The sequence below is a fragment of the Sinohyriopsis cumingii genome, chromosome 12 (assembly GCF_028554795.1).
Source record: "Sinohyriopsis cumingii isolate HCF-2022 chromosome 12, ASM2855479v2, whole genome shotgun sequence".
Taxonomy (NCBI): Eukaryota; Metazoa; Mollusca; class Bivalvia; order Unionida; family Unionidae; genus Sinohyriopsis; species Sinohyriopsis cumingii.
The window spans coordinates 98,315,021-98,337,504 of NC_142972.1; the positions used below are offsets into that span (position 1 = coordinate 98,315,021).

The 22,484-nt window shown below is 33.7% G+C and overlaps 1 protein-coding gene across 1 annotated transcript in view; it reads left to right on the forward strand.

Moving 5' to 3' along the window:
• The first annotated feature begins 1,608 nt into the window (after nucleotides 1–1,608).
• Nucleotides 1,609–22,484, forward strand: part of LOC149787057 (uncharacterized) — a 70,238-nt gene continuing 49,362 nt past the window's right edge. The window contains exons 1-3 of the mRNA XM_089976031.1: nucleotides 1,609–1,663; nucleotides 2,969–3,141; nucleotides 19,432–19,659. Of these exons, the coding sequence (XP_089832157.1) occupies nucleotides 1,609–1,663; nucleotides 2,969–3,141; nucleotides 19,432–19,659 (456 nt within the window). The remainder of the gene's footprint in view (nucleotides 1,664–2,968; nucleotides 3,142–19,431; nucleotides 19,660–22,484) is intronic.

Sequence of the window (22,484 nt, forward strand, 5' to 3'; positions counted from 1 at the left end):
CTCAACTTTCCTCAGTCCTCATGGATGAAGCCCTACAATGACTGAACTATGATACAACGAGCCAGCACCACCATGGCTTCTTCAAACTCGTGAACAATAGCTTGTTTGGAAAAAACATGGAAAATATTAGGCACTGAACTAAAATCGAAATTGTCAGTAACCTATGACAATGAGATAAGCTCATGGCAAATGATGCCTTTGCAATCATGAAATTATTCTATGAAGATCTAGTTGCGATCTAATCCAATAAAACCAATAATGAGCTCGACAAAACCCATCTACTTCGGTGCCGCAGTTCTTGATCTCTCCAAAATGCTCATGCTCAAGTTTCATTACGATTTCATCAAACATAAATATGGAGACAAGGCAACGTTGCTTATGACTGACACGTACTCGCTCGTGTACGAAATTCACACCGACGATGCCTACGCAGACCCATATCAACACCGAGAACTGTTTAATCTCAGTGATCATCGACAAGTCCACACCTGCCACTGCGACGATAGTAAACAAATGTGCTGACAAAGTTTAAAAGTGAAACTCGCGGTGTACCAATCACTGAATTCATCGGACTTCAGTCCTAAATGTACTGCATCACACTTGACAGTGGAACAATCATGAAAGAAGATAAAGTTGTCAAAAACCCATCATTCCCCACATCACTACCAACCATCATTACACACAAGCACTACACGAACATCTCCAATACTACACCATGAGAACTTTCCAATCACAACTGCACAAAATATCTACAATGCTCATTAACAAAAAATGACTATGCCCATTCGATGATAAATGATAATCCGCTGACGGCATTCACACGCTTGCACATGGACACAATCGAATCACTATATAATGTGTAAAAGCTGATGCAACCAAATGTTATCCAGATATGATACTCATGTTTACTAATCAGCTTGTAAATCTTACCTCCATATTTGATCTGATACATAGGGACTTTGTCTGGGTACATGTAGAACTTCGGCTTCAAAGCAAATGAACTAACACGTTGCCTCAGATTAATGAAACTGTCTTTACAGTTTACTACCAAACCATCCTCGGATCCATGTAATCCCACTGTGACATGGTCTTTAAGTTCCTCTAATCCATCTAATCGCCATGCTATGTGGTCTTTAGGCCCCTCTAATCCATCTAACCACCATGTGATGTGGTTTTTAGGCCCCACTAATCTATCTAACCCCCATGTGATGTGGTCGTTAGGTCCCACTAATCCATCTAGCCCACATGTGATGTGTTCTTTAGGCCCCTCTAATCCATCTAATCTCCATGTGATGTGTTCTTTAGGCCCCTCTAATCCATCTAACCCCATATCATGTGGTCTTCAGGCCCAAATACCAAACCTCAAAAACCAAACGTCATTCCACCAGCTGTCCTCACTAGAAGCAGCAAAAATCAATGTTGGAAATAATATATCAAGTTACATGGTCAAAATACCTTTGTTTTCAACATCCTGAAAATAATATTTAATATTTGCCAATTCAGAAATCATCAACATATCCTTTCCTTTATTTGAGTAAAATCAATTAAATCAGAGCCTTCTGTAAGACACATACATCTTTGTATATAGTAAATCTGAAAATTGGAGACATGGTTAAAGTTGCCATAGCGAAACCTTATGGTACCATCTCAGTCCAGTCACTTGGTAAATCTTCAGCTTTTACTGCAAAAGTTACAGTCATGCTCAAATGTTCGAATTATGTTGAAAATTCTATCATCTTTTCAGATTCCCATTCCACAGTGAAAGTCTTGCAAAACCTTAAATCTGATGAACCAGTTATATCCCAGACATTAATGAAGCATGACTTGCGTAGGCATTCTCTACTGTTGGCTGCCTATTAATGTTGGCATGAAGGGTAAAGAATGAGCAAATAAAGCAACAAAAGCTGCTCTGCAGTCACCAGTTTCTAAATTGAGGTTTCCTTACACTGACTTGAAAATATTATATTGATCAGCACATTCTTCATACATATTTATGCATATATGTATGTGTGTGTGTATGCACAAACTTAAGAATGTCAAACCCTCTATTGGATGGTGTTCTCCTTCATATAGAACAAATTGCAGAGATGAGGTGGTACTATGACATTAGCCTATCATACACACTTACCATGCATAATTACTGAAAGGTAAACCTCAACTGGAGTACATCCCATGCCACGGTCCATTGACAGTGGAATATATTTTTGTCAAATGTGTTGACTTCCACCTTGTGAGACAGAAGTACTTTGATGTGAACTTGATGAAGAAACTGATGATGTAACTGAATTTTAGCATTTGTTTCATATTTCGAACTTTACCTTTAGTTGGTACCATATAGCTGCTACTGTGGTGAGGTACTCTAAAATGCTACTAGTTTCACACACACACACACACACATATATATATGTATATTGGGATGAGGAAGAATTACTTGTGGACAAATGGATGAACAGACAACATGTGTCATAATATTGCCCTACTGAAACTTGTGCATAACATATACATCTGACATTAAAGATCTCAATGGTATCAAATGGTACGACACTTCCAAAGTATGAAATGGTATAACATCAAAGGTATGAATTGGTATAACACATTTAAAGTATAAAATGGTATAACACAATTAAAGTATGAAATGGTATAACATCAAAAGTATGAAATGGTATGACACATCCAAAGTAGGAAATGGTATGACACATTTAAAGTATGAAATGGTATAACATCAAAAGCATGAAATGGTATGACACATTAAAAGTATGAAATGGTATGATATTTTTAAAGTATGAAATGATAAGACGCATTTAAAGTATGAAATGGTATAATACATTTAAAGTATGAACTGGTATGACACATTAAAAGCATAAAATGGTATGACACATTTAAAGTATGAATTAGTATGACACATTTAAAGTATGAACTTGTATGACTCATCTTACTGTTGCTCTGTTATAATAATATTGGGATCGAGTACTGTTACATTACTCTTTCAGCAAGCTACACTGGGATGCTTCTAATGCCAATAAGATTGCTGAACCCAGCACTGATAATGACGTTAAATTGAAGGTGGCGTCTTGTTTGGAGCTCATTGATTACTTAAAAGCCCACAAACCACCATCTGGTGTTGTCCTGGACAAAACACAGGTAAGGGAAGAAGATAGTTGAGTTGATTTCTATTCAGCTATAGTGGTGATGAAATTGCATTTTAATGTCTGCCACAAGTGTAAACCAACTTAGTACTCACTTCCATTTAATGCCTGCTTGGTAGAACCATTTTAGACAGAATTGACTAGTACTTAGTAAAATCAGAAAAATTGTTTATATACCCACCAAATGGTTATAATATTGTCCATCAATCTGTGTTCATTAGTTCAGATAGCATTATGTTACCTTGTTCTTTTTTGCACCAAACTTTGATTCTTCGCCATCTAAATTTTGAAATGTGCAAAATGACTTGCATTCAGATTAGGAAGGAAGTATAGTGGTTTGAGGGTCAAAGGACCTAAGGACAAGATAATTGTGACTGAAAGAAAAAAATACTGATTTCTGCACAGTTTATAAGTTTTGTTCAGTACAGCTTACCTTTGCTAAATGTTATGGATAGCTTGCTGGAGGGAGAAAGGCAATTGATGTTGTTGTTGTTTTTTTACACAAAAGTTCTGTTTTCTTTAATATATACCAAGGCTTGGATTGTTGATGCGTTGTGTATGAAAGAAACTTATGGATGTTTGGTTCAAAACATCAAAGGTCAAGGTCACTGTGACTGAAAAAAGGAAAATGGTTTCACACAGTAACTTTAATGCTAGAACAGGCATGTGCAATCAACTGATTGTGCGCCAGACATGGCTTTATCGGCTTATTTAGATCATAGGGTGTTGCATGAAAAATAACTTATCTGGCCCGCACCCTAGAGAAAGCTACGCATGCCTGATCATGACTGTGTACGATAACAATGACCTGATTTTCCTCTGATATTTCCCCATTCCATTTTAGATATTTGGATACTTATGTCAGAGTGAAACGTCAGAGCACATTTCCTGTCAGAAACGTGTAACCTGAGGAAACTAAAATGGTAGTGGCATATGACACAAAGGTGGTCACTTTAAAAGAGCAAGTAAAAATATATGCCCTTCTTATATCAATAAGTCGAATATTTATCTTCTCAGACATAACAATCAACACATCGCTTGTAACTTTAATAAGACATCTGATTATTCAGACATAACAATCAACGCATCACTCGTAATTTTAATAAGACATCTGATTATTTAGATACATCACTCGTTACCTTAATGAGCCAGCTAATTCTTCAGACATAACAATGCGCACATCACTTGTAATTTTAAAAAGCCAGATGATTATTCAGACATAAAAATCAAGACATCACTTGTAACTTTAAAAAGACAGCTGATAATTTCGACATAACAATGAACGCATCACTTGTAACTTTAAAAAGACAGCTGATAATTTAGACATACCAATGAATGCATCATTTGTAACTTTAAAAAGACATCTGATTATTCAGATATAACAATCAACACATCACTTGTAACTTTAATAAGCCAACTGATTATTCAGACTTAACAATCAACACATAAATTGTAATTTTAAAAAGACAACAGATTATTCAGACAGACCAATCAAAACGTCACGCGTAAGTTTAAAAGGCCGGCTGATTATTCAGGCATAGAAATGAACACATCACTTGTAACTTTAAAAAGCCATATCATTATATAGACCCAATGAACACATCCCTTGTAACTTTAAAAAGCCACCTGATTATTCAGACATAACAATCAACACATCACTTGTAACTTTAAAAAGCCATATCATTATATAGACCTAGCAATGAACACATCGCTTGTAACTTTAAAAAGCCAGCTGATTACTCAGACATAACAATCAACACATCACTTGTAACTTTAAAAAGACAGCTGATTACACGGACATAACAATCAACACATCACTTGTAACTTTTAAAAGCCAGCAGATTATCTAACATACCAATTAACACGTTGCTAGTAATTTTAAAAAGCCGGTTGACTATTAGAAATACCAATTAACACATCACTTTTAACTTTAAAAAGTCGGCTCATTATTCAGACATAACAATTAACACATCACTTGTAACTTTAAACAGCCAGCTCATTATTCAGACGTAACAATTAACACATCAATTGTAACTTTAAAAAGCCTGCTAATTATTCAGACATAACAATTAACACATCACTTTTAACTTTTAAAAGCCAGCAGATTATTCAGACATACCAATGAACACATCACTTGTAAGTTCAAAAAGCCGGCTGATTATTTATACATAACAATGAACACATCACTTGTAACTTTAACCAGCTAGCTGATTATTTAGAATAACAATCAACACATCACTTGCAATATTAATAAGCCAGCTGATTATTTAGACATAACAATGAACACATCACTTGTAATTTTAATAAGCAGGTTGATTATTCAGACATAACAATTTACAGATCACAAGTAACTTTAAGAAGATAGCTGAATATTCAGACACAACAATCGAGACATTACTTGTAACTTTAAAAAGCCAGCTGATTAACCAGACGTAACTGTCAACACATCACTTGTAACTTTAATAAGCCAGGTGATTTCTCAGACAATGAACACATCACTTGTAACCTTTTAAAGACAGCCGATTATTCAAACATACCAATTAACTCTTTGCTCGTAAGTTTAAAAAGCCGGTAACACATGACTTGAAACTTTGAAAAGCCAGCTGATTATTCAGACACAACGATGATCACACCAATTGCAACTTTAATGAGCCAGGTGATTACTCACACATAGCAACCAACACATCACTTCTAACTTTAAAATCCAACAGATTATTCAGAAATAACAATTAACACATAACATGTAACTTTAAAAAGCCGGCTGATTATTAAGACATAGCAATGATCACATCGCTCGTAAGTTCAAAAAGCCGGATGATTATTCAGGAATAGCAATGAACACATCACTTGAAACTGCAAAAAGCCGGCTGATTATTCAGACATAACAATCAACACATTGCTCGTAAGTTCAAAAAGCCGGATGATTATACAGGAATAGCAATGAACACATCACCTGAAATTGTAAAAGGCCAGCTGATTATTCATACATAACAATGAACACATCACTTGTAACATTAAAAAGCCTGCTGATTAACCAGACATAACAATTAACAAATCACTTGTAACATTAATAAGCCATCTGAATACTCAGACATAACAATGAACACATCACTTTTAACTTTTATAAGGCAGCTGATTACTCAGACATAACAATGAACACATCACTTGTTAATTTAAACAGCTAGCTGTTTATTTAGACATAACAATGAACACATCACTTGTAATTTTAATAAGCAAGTTGATTATTCAGAAATAAAAATTAACAGATCACAAGTAACATTAAGAAGAGAGCTGACTATTCAGACACAACAATCAACATATTACTTGAAACTTTAAAAAGACAGCTAATTATTCAGACTTAACAATCAACACATCAGTTGTAAGTCTGAAAAGCCGGCTGATTCTTCAGGCTTAGCAATCAACAAATCACTTGTAACTTTAACAAGCTAGCTGATTATTCAGACATAACAATTAACACATACTTTGTAACTTTAAAAGACGGCTGATTATTCAGACATAAAATGAACAATTTACTTGTAACTTTAAAAAACAAGCAGATTATTCAGATATACCAATTAAAACATCGATGGTAAGGTCAAACAACCGGATAATTATTCAAGAATAGCAATGAACACATCACTTGAAACATTAAAATGCCATCTGATTAATCAAACATAACAAGGAACACATCTCTTGTAACGTTAATAAGCCACCTGATTATTCAGACAATGAATACATCACTGGTAACCTTTAAATTCCAGCCGATTATTCAGACATAACAATTAACTACATCAATCGTAAGTTCAAAAAGCCGGCTGATTATTCAGGAATAGAAATGAAAACATCACTTGAAAATGTAAAAGGACAGCTGATTATTCAGACATAACAATCAACACATCGCTTGTAACTTTAATAAGCCAGCTGATTATTCAGACATAACAATCAACACATCACTTGTAACTTTAAAAAGACAACACATTATTGAGACATGACAATGAAAACATCACTCGTAAGTTTAAAACCCGGTTGATTACTCAGGATAGCAATGAACACATGACTTTTAACTTTAAAAAGCCAGCTGATTATTCAGACATACCAATGAACAAATCACCTTTAAGTTTAAAATACAGCTGATTAATCAGAAATAACAATAAACACATCGCTTGTAACTTTAATAATGCGTCTGATTATTCAGACATAACAATTAACACATCACTTGTAAGATTAAAAAGCCGGCTGATGATTTAGACATAACAATGAACACATAACTTGTAACTTTAATAAGCTAGATCATTATTCAGACATAAAAATGAACAATTGACTTGTAACTTTAAAAAGCCAGCGGATTATTCAGACATACCAATTAACTACATCGATCGTAAGTTCAAAAAGAAGGCTGATTATTCAGGAATAGAAATGAAAACATCACTTGTAACTTTAATAAGCCAACTGATTATTCAGACATAACAATCCACACATCACTTGTAACTTAAAAAAGACAACACATTATTGACATACCAATTAAAACATCACTCTTAAGTTTAAAACCCGGTTGATTATTCAGGATAGCAATGAACACGTGACTTTTAACTTTAAAAAGCCAGCTGATTATTCAGACATAGCAAAGAACACATCAATTGTAACTTTAAAAGGCCTGCTAATTATTTAGATATAAAAATCAACACATGACTTGCACCTTTAAAAAGCCAGCAGATTATTCAGACATAACAATAAACACATCACTTGTAAGTTTAAAAAGCCGTCTGATTATTTATACATAACAATGAACACATCACTTGTAATTTTAATAAGCAGGTTGATCATTCAGACATAACAATTAACAGATCACAAGTAACTTTAAGAAGAGAGCTGACTCTTCAGACACAACAATCGACACATTACTTGAAACTTTAAAAAGACAGCTCATTATTCCGAAATAACAATGAACACATTACTTGTAACTTTAATAAGCCGGCTGTTTATTCAGACATAACAATGAATACATCAATTGTAACTTTAAAAAGTCGGCTCATTATTCAGACATAACAATTAACACATCAGTTGTAACTTTAGAATGTCCGCTGATTATTCAGACATAAGAATCACCACATCACATGTAACTTTAAAAAGCCAGCTGATTATTCAGACATAACAATGATCACATCAATTGTAACTTTAATAAGCCAGCTAATTACTCACATATAGCAATGAACATACCACTTGTAACTTTAAAATCCAACAGATTATTCAGACATAACAATGAAAACATCACTTTTAAGTTTAAAGGTCCGGCTGTTTATTCAGGAATAACAATTAACACATCACTTGAAACTTTAATAAGCCAGCTGATTATTCAAACATACCAATTAACACATCACTCAAAACGCCGGATGATTATTCAGGAATAGCAGCGAACACATCACTTGAAACTGTAAAAGACTAGGTGATTATTCAGACATATCAATTAACACATCGCTCCTAAGTTCAAAAAGCCAGATGATTTTTCAGGAATAGCAATGAACATATCACTTGAAACTGTAAAAGGCCAGCTGATTATTCAGACATAAAAATCAACACATCACTTGTAATTTTAATATGCAGGTTGATTATTCAGAGATAACAATTAACAAATCACAAGTAATGTTAAGAAGAGAGTTTAAAATGAACACATCACTTGTAACTTTAAAAAGCCGGCGGATTGTTCAGACATAACAATAGAAACATCACTTATAACTTTAACAAGCCAGCTGATTGTTCAGACATACCAATCAACACATAACTTGTCACTTTAAAAAGCCAGCTGATAAACCAGACATAACTGTCAACACATCACTTTTAACTTTAATAAGCGAGCTGATTACTCAGACAATGAACACATCACTTGTAACCTTTTAAAGCTAGCCGATTATTCAGACATACCAATTAACTCTTTGCTCGTAAGTTTTAAAAGCCGGTAACACATAACTTGAAACTTTGAAAAACCAGCTGATTATTCAGACACAACGATGAACACACCAATTGTAACTTTAATGAGCCAGGTGATTACTCACACATAACAACCAACACATCACTTCTAACTTTAAAATCCAACAGATTATTCAGACATAACAATGAAAACGTCACTTGTAAGCTTAAAATATCCGCTGATTATTAAGACATAACAATGATCACATCGCTCGTAAGCTCAAAAAGCCGGCTGATTATTCAGGAATAGCAATGAACACATCACTTGAAACTGCAAAAAGCCAGCTGATTATTCACACATAACAATCAACACATAACTTGTAACTTTAAACAGCTAGCTGATTATTTAGACATAACAATGAACACATCACTTGTAATTTTAATAAGCTATCTGATTATTTAGACATAACAATTAACAGATGACAAGTAACTTTAAGAAGAGAGCTGACTACACAGACACAACAATCAACGCATTGCTTGAATCTTTAAAAAGACAGCTAATCATTCAGACTTAACAATCAAAACATCAGTTGTAAGTCTGAAAAGCCGGATGATTCTTCAGGCTTAGCAATCAACACGTCACCTGTAACGTTAAAACGTCAGCTGATTATTCAGATATAATAAACACATCACTTGTTATTTTAATAAGCCAGTTAATTATTCAGACATGACAATACACAGGTCACTTGTAACTATAAGAAGAGAGATGACTATTCAGACACAACAATCAACACATCACTTCAAACGTTAATAAGCCAGCTGATTATTCAAACATAAAAATCAACACATGACTTGTAACTTTAAAAAGCCAGCTGATTACTCAGACATACCAATTAACACATCGCTCGTAAGTTTAAAAAGCCGGCTGATTATTCAGCCTTAGCAATCAACACAGCACTTTTAACTTTAATAAGCCAGCTGAATATTCAGTCATAACAATCAAAACATCACTTACAACTTTCAAAGCCAGCAGATTATTTAGACATTCTTGTGAACACATCATTTGTAAGTTTTAAGAGCCGGCTGATCATTTAGACATAACAATGAACACATCACTTGTAATTTTAATACGCCAGCTGATTAATCAGACATAACAATAAACACATCACTTGTAACCTTAAAAAGCCAGCTCATTATTCAGACATAACAATAAACACATCACTTGTAACCTTAAAAAGCCAGCTCATTATATAGACATAACAATAAACACATCACTTGTAAGTTTAAAAAGCCAGCTGATTATTAAGACATACATATCAACACATCATTTGTAAATTTAATCAGACAGCTGATTATTCAGAAATAACCATAAACACATAACATGTAACTTTAAAAATCCAGCTGATTAATCAGACATAACAATGAACACATCACTTGTAAATTTTATAAGCCAGCTCATTATTGAGACATAACAATCAACACATCACTTGTAACTTTGATAAGGTTGCTGATTATTTAGACATAACAATTAACACATCATTTGTAAGTTCAAAAGGCCGGCTGATCATTTAGGCATAACAATGATCACATCACTTGTAATTTTAATATACCAGCTGATTATCAGACATACCAATTAATACATAGCTTGTAACTTTAAAATGCCGGCTGATTATTCAGACATAGCAATGAGCACGTCCCTTGTAACTTTGATAAGCCAGCTGATTATATAGACACAGCAATTAACACATCACTTGTAACTGTAATAAAACAGCTGATTACTCAGACATAGCTAACTGTTAAAAGCCAGCTGATTATTCAGACATAGCAATCAACAGATCACGTGTAACTGTTAAAAGACAGCTGATTATTCAGACATAACAGTGAACACATCGCTTGTAACTCTAATAAGCCAGCTGATTATTCTGACATAACAATTAACACATCACTTGGAACTTTAAAAGACAGCTGATTATTCAGCAGTCATGTGCAGATTATTCTTTCATGCAATATTGGTTAGGAAAATGATCACCAGATTTCATGATATCAGTATTTAATCGCAGTCGTCGTTGCCTGTTAACAAATTATTTGTGTCGCCAGACAAATGCAGACTCCAATATTTGGATCACGTGACCATGCATTGTAAGAAATGGCAAAGTACAGTTTTAATTGATATGAATGAGAAGATAAATACTCACATATCGAGATTTGTAAGGTAGTCATTACAATTAGCCTTGAGTTAAAAAATGTTATGCCATTTTGTATTTACCTCTAAAGTAGGTATGCCATTTTATTTGTACCTCTGAAGTAGGTGTGCCATGTTGTATTTACCTCTAAAGTAGGTATGCCATTTTATGTTTATCTCTAAAGTAGGTATGCTATTTTATGTTTATCTGTAAAGTAGGTACTGATATGCTCTTTTATGTTTACCTGTTAACAAGGTATACTATGTTATATTTACCCGTAAAATAATTGTCCCATATTGAATTTGTCCCCAAATTATGTATATCATTTTAAATTTATTAACTTTTTCTTTGTTACACTGGTCCATCACTATAAAGTCCCTTATTGTACAGCTGTCTGTCCTATACTGTGATATTTCAAGAATTTTTTTTTTTGTTTATCCTTATTTACTTAGATTTATTTTAGTTCTAGGCTAATGGGAACCAGATATGATGTAAACATTATTAATGACCTTTATTTTGTGCATGTATGTAAACTTAGAACATATGTATCAATGGCTTCTGTTTTGAGGGGCACAAGTGCTCTTGTATACTGGCATGCTCCTTAAAATTGCTTCCAGGAGAGTGATCCATTGCTCTCCCCAATCCTATTGTCCAAAACGAAGATTTCCAGATGTTTTTCTGAGTGAACGTCTACATTTTTGTCCCAGATTTCATGGCAGTTGCCTTTCACAAATGCCATATGTTTACAGATTCCGCAATTTTGATATATGACATAATGTGCTTGTAAATGATGATGTCCTAAATAATTGAGTGATAGGAAAGTCTTTAAAATATTAATTAATTAAGTTTATTTGGTGACATCATATATAACCAGCATTTATCTTTTGAATGTGCATTTTTCTTCTATAACATTTACGTTAACAGCCATCACTGTTCCTTTGCACTTGTGCATACAAAAATATCATCTGCTAAGACGACAAAAGGTAAGTATGTTCAGCTGGTCACATTTCAACAATGGATTAATTCTGAAAAATACGGTAACTATTACTTTAATATTGAAATAATTTGAGGATGGTGAATAACTCTTGTCAACAATTCCTGGAGAGCTGCTCATAGCTCCCCTGCATTTTACAAGGAGGGTGAATAACTATTCTCAACAATACCTGGAGAGCTGCTCGTAGGGCTGTGTACTCCACTATCAGGGTATTAGAGGTTTGTATGAATGGCGTTATAAAGATGGAACTCTGTATAAACCTAGTAGCTGTTTAACTTATTACAATGTGACACCGCTTTAACGAACTCCGTTTTAACACGAATTCGGAAATATAACATGATTTTGGCATGGCTTCCGAAATTGTATATACATGTATTTTTTTTATTTCTAAGAGTATGAAAAGTAACATGTAAAAAGTGTATTATCATTTTTGGGGAAGAGATGATGTACGAATTCTAATATAAGATGATTATGGTATGGGTCCTGCAATTTCATGTACATGTATTTATCTTGTTCACAAAAAAAGATTTCCTGCCTCGGATGCTGGAGGTTGCGGCTTCAAACCCTGGCCAAGTCATACCAAAGACATACATGCCAACTATTATGCTTATGGCATAATCATTACGTTTTTCTCTTACCAAATTATATTTTACACTAGGCTGTATATGGATTACACTTTTTTCGTAATAAAACAAATAAAGCAATGAAATGTTGTTTATGTCATTTTTATTATCATCTCTTTTATTCCACTCATATAAATTTGGGAATATTCTTAAAAAGGTGACTGCTGTTTCAGAATAGCGTAAGAGTAATTTCCAAATTTGCTATTTATGGCTACTGAATGTGATCCATTTCTAAGAAAACAGATGGGTTTTTCATTTGTGAACTTTGTCTCACAGATTCATTTTAATGGTGAACAATATGGAACGCAAGAGCTGTCTTAAGATGAGAATTTTTATTATATGATGTGGATTTGTACTTATATGATGTGCAAACTTCTTTATATGATGTGCAAACTTCTTTATTTGATGTACAAACTTCTTTATACGATATGCATTTGTACTTATATGCTGTGCAAACTTCCTTATATGCTGTGCTTTTGTATTTATATGATGTGCAAACTTCTTTATACGATATGCATTTGTACTTATATGATGTGCAAACTTCTTTATATGCTGTGTTTTCGTCCTTTATATGACGTGCAAACTTCTTTATATGCTGTGCTTTCGTCCTTATCTGATGTGCAAACTTCTATATGTGCTTTCTTCCTTATATGATGTGCAAATTTCTTTATATGCTGTGCTTTCGTCCTTATATGATGTGCAAACTTCTTTATATTCTGTGCTTTCTTCCTTATACGATGTGCAAACTTCTTTATATTCTGTGCTTTTGTCCTTATATGACGCGCAAACTTCTTTATATATGGTGCTTTCGTCCTTATATGAAGTGCAAACTTCTTTATATGCTGTGCTTTCGTCTTTATATGAAACTTCATTATAATGAGAAGCAAAACAGAACTTGCGCAGGCGCGTGAAGTTGCCAAGCTATGAAATGGGCTAAAATGGCAGACTCGATGTCTAATGTTCTTAAACAATTGAATTTAGACTCTTACATTGGGATATTTGAAGAACAGAAAATCTCTCCCGATATTGTATGCAAGCTATCATTGTATGACTTTCAATGTTTGGGCCTAGTCAATAGGTCTGACATTATGAGGATGCGGAGAGAATGCGTCAAATACAGAAGCTGTCAACCAGATTTGATCAGCAACCACCTCGGCCGCCATGAATTTAGCATACCAAAAATTACTATTGAAGGGCTTCTTGAGACAGGATTTACAGTTATAGATATCAGCAAAACACTGTCTGTATATCGAAGAATGAAACAATGCAACCTCAGTAGATTTGACTTATCGGTTGTCAATGATGAAATGCTCGACTTCTTCGTTAATGAAATAATAAGAGAATTCACACATTGTGGTGAAGCAATGATAAGACAGATGTTGGATCATAGAAAAATTAAGGTTTGTGTTATTAGTTAATATTGTTTTATTACATTTTTAAAACACTGATATATGGGTACTCTATAGTAAACCATTTCACGTGTTTAATGTTTAAAATTTATTAATGTCACACAATGACAAAGAAGGAATTGCTTTTATTTTCACTGGCCATATTCATCCTTTGGGTTTATTGAAGCTTGGATGTGAAATCATGTGCCTGGATGGAATAAATTAAGCCACGACATTTAGTTCCCAGACAAGTTTGCGAAGGATGCTTTACATTGCCTTAAAAGTTGAGACTTAGTATCTTTGTCATTTAGTACCTAAAAAAAACCTAAATTAATTTGTGTAACAGAAAATATTCAAAGATCAAATAAAGGTTCCAAGTACATTGTATTAAGGCTAATAGGGGGCCGTCCATTAAGTACGTACGCATGGAGGGGGAGGTGGTAACCCAAATGCATACACTTGTGTATGGGGGGTCTACTGACAATGTACGTACGCATAAACGGGGAGTGGGGGTGAAACCTCGATAATAATTTGTAAAATAATAAAATAAAATAGAGACAAACAGTCATACATATAATTATATTGTTATAAAGGATATACAATATATCAATTTACATTATACAATTTTATATAGTGCATTGACATTAAGTCCATTGGGATACACAGTATCTAATTTATGAATCCAATAAGTTTCTTTTATGAGTCTATTCATGTCACCATGCACAATATCTTTTGGCATGAAAGAAACATCTAGTAGAGAGTGATTTTTGGTGTTAAAGTGTGCTGAAATATTAGACGAAAACTGCGGATCTCTATAATTTTTTATATGAAAGCGATGATTATTCACTTGTTGAAGTGTTTGTCCAACATATTGCATGCTACATTTATTACAGGTTATCAAATAAATCACATCCGTTTGTATGCAGTTAATGTTATAACGTAGAGAAAATACCTCTTTTGTATTAGCACTACTGAAAGAAGTACTTTCTCTTATGTTTGCACATTGAGAGCACCGGTGTCTATTACATTTAGATGACAAAAAATATCTTTTTTATATTTTATGTCTGTTTAGTTGTAATTAAAATTAAAAAATCTTGCAAATTATTGGGCCTCCTATAAGCGAGAATAGGTTTAATTTTGTAAAGTAATTTTACGCTGGTTTTATTGGATAAATTTAGGAGACTATAATATTTATTAATTATACGACCTATATTAGGAAATGAAGGATTATATTGTATTGTGAAAGGAATTACAGCTCTGTCTAATTTACATTCTGCTGTGTTTAAAATCTAATGTTGAGTAAGATTATGCGCTTTGTTCAGCGCAGAATCAATTATATGTGTAGGATAATTTCTATTTTGGAAATATGTTTGTAATTTATTCAACGAATTTTGTAACTGACAATCATCTGAAATAATGCGTCGGTATCTTTTGGCCTGGCTATATGGTATACCCTTTTTACATGACATGGGATGACATGAAGAATATTCCACATATTGGTGGATATTAGTTTCCTTGATATGAATATTTGTAGAGATACCATGCGCAATTGTTGGACCAAACAAAAATACATTCCAAAATACATTCTTATTAAAAGGTATTTTTCGTGTAAAAAAAATCTGACTAAAATTTTTATTTTCAAACATATAAAGGTTATAATTTAAAAAAATTGAAATAAAAATAGATAGTGAAAGATTGTTTTGGTAACTGTAAAGAATCGTTGACAGGAAGATATTGAAGTTTTTTTTGTTAATTATAGCATAGCATTGTTCAACATTATACCCTATATGATATATTTTCGTTGTAAAATCTTTCGGTCTGTCATCGTAAAAGTATCTTATGAATTATATATTAAGAAATACGTTCACAGGCATATAGTATATGAAAATATACGATCAGTTTCAGTCCTGTCTATAAAGGACACCAATCTAAAAAAGAAGTTTTGGTCCTGTCCTTTTTTTACTGTCCTTTATACACCTGTTTGACTGTACCATCTTAAATGTAGATGATGTGTCGCATATAGCATGGTGGGCAAGCTTGGTTAATTCCAATTATATCATTGTACGTGACAACTTTGGATGGCAACATCTATACAATTTCAGAATGAGCTATTTTGGATTAGCCCGACAGTTTCAGACAATACTTTTAACAGATAACGACTTTCTTTAACATTTTAAGACCTAGGGACACATTGCACATTAGTGAACTTCTTTATGTGCTATACCACTTACGATCTTACTTATAAAAAGGTATTGTTTTACAATTTACTAGTCTTATAATGGTCATTGCTTGTTTTAGTCATTGTATTTATTCGTTGATGATGTCTGCTTTGATTTCAAGATCATTGGAACTTTTTCTCCGTAACTAATTTAAACATGTCTGACGCTCTTGTGAAAAATCATTGTAGTGTAACAAATTCTTGAGACGACGAACATAACATTTACAAAATATCAAAACATTTTTTAAACTATTAGCCTAGTTTGACCTTAAAAGGTAATCGAGCACAATGTACAAGGTTGTTCTCTACAGCTATAAATCATCAAGGGCCATAACTATGTTGAATATTAATGGAGTATAATCGCTGATCATTAAGACAATCTTCAGATGACAACAAAGTTGCAATACTAATATCATAGGCAACTAGATTATATACTCCATGTCTTCAAGATAAAACTACTTACTCTTATAAAAGAACACCACAAAACTATTCAGACAATGTATTTGGGGTGCCTGTCAATCAAACACATCACATTAACAGTCAGCTAATCTTATTTTGGTACAAAATATAGACCTACAATCTATTATGCACAATACAATCTGGAAATCCCATATTTAAAGCTAGCTTTCAAACATAGGGAATTGAAATAGAGGAAATATAACTGGACAGTCAGCTAGGAGTATAAAAGCAATTGTATTTGACATGAGTGAAATTCACACTTGCTGATAACAAGTTGACGACAGATAAAGTACTGGCAGACAAGCATCAGAATCAAGAGATATTCAGACCAGAATACAACATCAAAGTAACATGAATTTGTACGTGATGTATTCTGGCGGCATCTATCGGCCATCGTTCTACGATGCTAGGGATGGAGGTATATACATTGTATATACTTCACGCGCCTGAGCATGTTCCGTTTTTGCTTCTCATTATAATGAAGTTTCATATAAGGAAGTTAGCACATCATATAAGTACAAATGCACAGTATATAAAGAAGTGTGCACATCATATAAATACAAATGCATATCGTATAAAGACGTTTGCACATCATATGAGGAAGAAAGCACAGCATACAGAGAAGTTTGCACATCATATAAGGAATTAAGCACAGCATATAATGAAGTTTGCACATCATATAAGGACACAAGCACAGCTTATAAAGAAGTTTACACATCATATAAGTACAAAAGCACAGCATATAAAGAAGTTTGCACATCATATAAGTACAAATGCATATCGTATTAAGAAGTTTGCACATCATATAAGTACAAAAGCACAGCAGATAAAGAAGTTTGCACAGCATATAAAGAAGTTTGCACATCATATAAGTACAAAAGCACAGCATATAAAGAAGTTTGCACATCATATAAGTACAAAAGCACAGCATATAAAGAAGTTTGCACATCATATAAGTACAAATGAACATCATATAATACAAATTATCATCTTAAGACACCTCTGGCGTTCCATAGAACAAGTTAGGTAGCGAACCAGTCTATAATTTTTAAACATGGCGCCTAATGTTAAGTGAAATGCTTTATAGTGTGAGTTGTGGATGTTAGATGATGGAAAATGTTAGAACAGATGGATCTTTTCAATCTTCAAAACATGACAGATCAGATAAAAGGACAAATCAAATCAGTTTTACAGACTTCAAAAGAAGAATATGAGAAAATGTATTACAGCACCTGACTGTGATCATTTCACAGTATTATAGATTGCGATCATTCAGCAAATGTTACACATGTAGACCAGTTGCAGTGAGTGCTGAACGTAAATAATTTTTCAGTATATATGCAAGTTGTATTCTGATTCTAAATCCATGTGAATTTTCCAATGGCGCTTGTACTTAATTCAGCCATGTGCTAAAAATAAACCATGATGTCATTGCCCCCGGCTGCGGCAATGTTGTTTTCGGACAAAACCGCTAGCGACGCGTAGTAACACGGATGCTAACAGCATTTTGAAATTTATAAACAAGCGAAAAATTCTTCTGGAAAAGTAATTATTTAATATGGTGACCACTAAGCATTGTTGCTATGGTTCATGTACAAGTGATTCAAGATATCAGAAAGATGGTGTTTGGTTCATTGGATTTGGAAACGGTTTTCCAAAGCCTGACAAGGAGAGAGAAAGGTGTATGCGATGGGTATATCATTGCGGCCAACGTGATTTTACCATAAAAAATGTGACGAAGGATACATGTTTATGTAGTTTACACTTTGTTGGTGGAAATGGACCCAACAAGGAACATCCAGACCCAATTAAACTGGGAATCATAGTACGTATTATTTCTTTTCTTTCTATCCCCGTAATGTCTCCTACAGAGGTTGCATCATTATAGGAATTGGCAGTTTCTTAAGTCAAACAACATGGATTCCATCAATAATAATAATAATAATAGCAATAACAATAATAATAACTTAATTTATTAGTTAATTAAAACGAATACAAATACGCTAATAAACTAAACAGTGCAATAGTAGAAGGGGGTAAGCATCTATTTTAGTTTAAAAAATATCAAAATAATATATGTTATAATGCATTAATATATAAATGTTACCTTATTTTTACAAATTTATTTCAGAAATGTTGACTTGTTAGAAAAAACAAACATTTGGTTCAACAGTCAGTGACTAGGATAAAATGTGAAGACAAATGTTATTTTTAAATTTACAAAGCTTGACCACACTTAACAGTTTTACCATGCACAGTATACATGTATTTACAAATTTATTGAATACCAAGAAGTGTATCAGTGTTAATAAAACTGAGTGCTATTTATTATTTTCATCATTAAACTTTTTAGTTTTTTATACTTTTTTATTGTTCAGATGCAGCAGAAGAGAAATCCACCAAAGAGTCACGTGAAACCCACATCATAGCGATTAAAAAAAGACGTTTCCTTGAACAGTGTTTTAGAGGATAGTGAGGATGTATTGTGTAAAATGGGGGAATGGTTTTCATGCCAGAAAACAGTAGAAGTGCAACATGTTGAGATTATAGTAAAACCGTTGGTGTACGTTGCATCAACACAGACCAGTAGAGATGTGGCATCTGAAACACTGCAAATGAGTGTCCAGAACACGATTCTTGATAATGAATTGAAAGTGACACTAAATGAACTTGAGCTGTTTAAGTCACCACCTAAAGGACATGAACCAAATGCCATTGACAAAAATGAATTGCCTGAAGGAAGAGTAAAACGTCATGAAGTATTCTGCATACACAAAGTGAGAGATGATTCGTTTTTACACTGGCTTGACATATAAAATGTTTCTAAGCGTCTGGTAGTTTATTGGTGCTTCTGCTTTGAAACTAAATTATTGGAACCCAGATGTTTCAGACCCAGAGAAAACACTAAGTAAGCGACTTGGGAGAAAGAGAATACTTAGTTCCATAAATGAACCGTTTCTCACTTTGATCAGACTTAGGCTTGTCCTGCTAAATACAGATCTTTTATACAGCTTTGGCATAGCACAAGGCAAGTGTCCACAATTGTGCTTACATGGTCTCAGTTCTTATATCAAAAATTCGGGCGATTCAAGAGGACAATGTTTGCAAGCAGACATTTAATCCGAAAACATTTACCCAAGAGCTTTAAGAAATATAAGAACATTAGATGCATTATTGATTGTAATGAAGTTCGTGTAGGGCAATCAGGAAACTTTGGATCACAGGGAAACATGTATTCGTTATATAAAGGACACACAACATTCAAACTTCAGGTGGCAGCTGCCCTAAATGGTGCCATTATGTTTATATCAGATGCTTTTGAAGGAAGCATTTCGGATAAGGAAATGGTAGTATGGTCTGGATTTTTAGACATGCTTGAGCCAGGTGATCAAATAATGGCTAATCGTGGATTTTTTATTAAAGACATTGCTTAATGATAAACAGGTCTCCCTAATAATCCCACCATGTCACGGAAGTAGGATGAAACTGACTCCTCAGGAAGAATTACTTACTAAAGATATTGAATGTGTCCTTTTGTTAAAATATTCTTGAATATTAGTTGATAGAAAAGTATCCCATCCAATGAGAGACATAAATGGTATTAATTTCTTCAGATCATTATCCATCTGTGATGTTGTTTAAGTTTCTTGTACCTTTTTCTCATACCACTTACCGCTGTCCACATCAACTGTGATATCCCTGCCTTGATACAGTCTTGGACACTGTCAAGAACAACAACAACAACAATAATAATAATAATAATAATAATAATAATAATAATAATAATAGTAATTCAAAGAATACCAATAGTAACAAAAAATTTCATTAACACATATAACAATAACTTTAATTACTTACATCCCCATGCAATTATGTCAAAATTAACAGGATAATAATAATAATAATAATAATAATAATAATAATAATAATAATAATAATAATGAGTAGAACAATAACAATAGCAAAAAAGACACCAGATAACAGTAAATTTTATTGCTTATATATCCATTCAATTATGACAAAATTACTAGGATTATTTGCGATAATGATAATGATAATATCAATACAGCCAGGATAATATAAGCACTGGAACAATAACAACAATGATAAATAGCACTTCTTGTAAATTTGAATATCAATGTAATGGTGGGTGTTATGGGGTACCTTATTGTTTCAAACGGTACATAACCATACAAGAATGTACAGTTATAAATCAAACACATGTCAAAGTGACTTCTGGTTTGTATGATTGATGTATGTATATAAAATATACTGCCGACAAGGAAACAATCGATATTTCTGTTAATTACAAGATTTTGCATACAAAAGAGTATTGAAAATACAACATACAAGATGCACGATACAAGAAACTAAATTTAACGATCGTAGTCCAGAAAACATAAATACACAAGGTCCCGACATATATAGCATTTGTTTTAACTCATCTTTTAAGCAATATGCTACTTTTTCCATTCTTGGGCAGGGGGCCCCGAGTGGCCGAGTGGTCTAAAGCGCTCACCGTTCTGGATCACTGCCATCTCACCTCTGTCTGCGTGCGTTCGAGTCCAAGGCTTGGCTAGCGTGGGTACGTGGGAAAGCCTGCCAGTAACTTCTCGTGGGTCGGTGGTTTTTCCCTGGGTTTTCCAGGGTTCTTCCTCTGCCAGTTATACTGGCCGCCATGTATAGCCTATCATGTGCTGAAAAATGGCGTTAAACCCTAGATCAACCATTCTTGGGCAGGCCTCGACATTCTAACCATCGCTGTAACTGAATATTAGAATGCTCATCTATATTCGGATGAACAAATTTAGTGCCTGGTACATCGTTTTCAGTAAGAACAATAATACAGAAAACATCACTGGTTTCCATTACGCTGGTTCGCCCTGTCCGAAAAGATATTTTTAGAAATTGATGTCACTGCGTGTGACGTGTCAAAGAGGTAAACAGTACAAGCGCCATTGTGACAAGAATTTTGACCAAGTGTAGAACCAGGTTAGTAGTAAAAATGTATCTTATTCATACATGCTGTAATTCATGCATGTAATATAGATATTACACGTTTTATGCCCAAATAACGCTTTTTTCCCGCTTTTAATAGCAATAACTACACTTATGCCTCTCTGGTGGTTGGCATGTATGCAAACGATTTGTAAACAAGGTACTAACAGCTGCCTCATTAGGCACTCAGCATTAAGAGGTTAGTGTTTTGGACATCTAGGTTTTACTGCCCAAATAACGGCACTGTATAGCATGTTCCACGTCAGATTTTCAGGAATATTGCACACACTTGGCAGCCCTTATCGGCACTTTTCTACCAATTAAAGCTGAGGCATTAAATGCGAATTTCCAGTCTTTTGAAACCATAGATATATGGCTGCCAAGAAAATGGGATATCTTGCAATGATGTTGGTTAAACTTTTTAATTTGTTCACGTTTTCATTTCCCTTTAAATAGCCTCATCTCCTGCATAGCCTTGGCAAGCTGATGGCTGTCTCCAGCTGACCAAATTTTAGGCCAATTTAAGTAGATATACATGTAGTATGTAAACAACTATAGTCGCATGCTACTT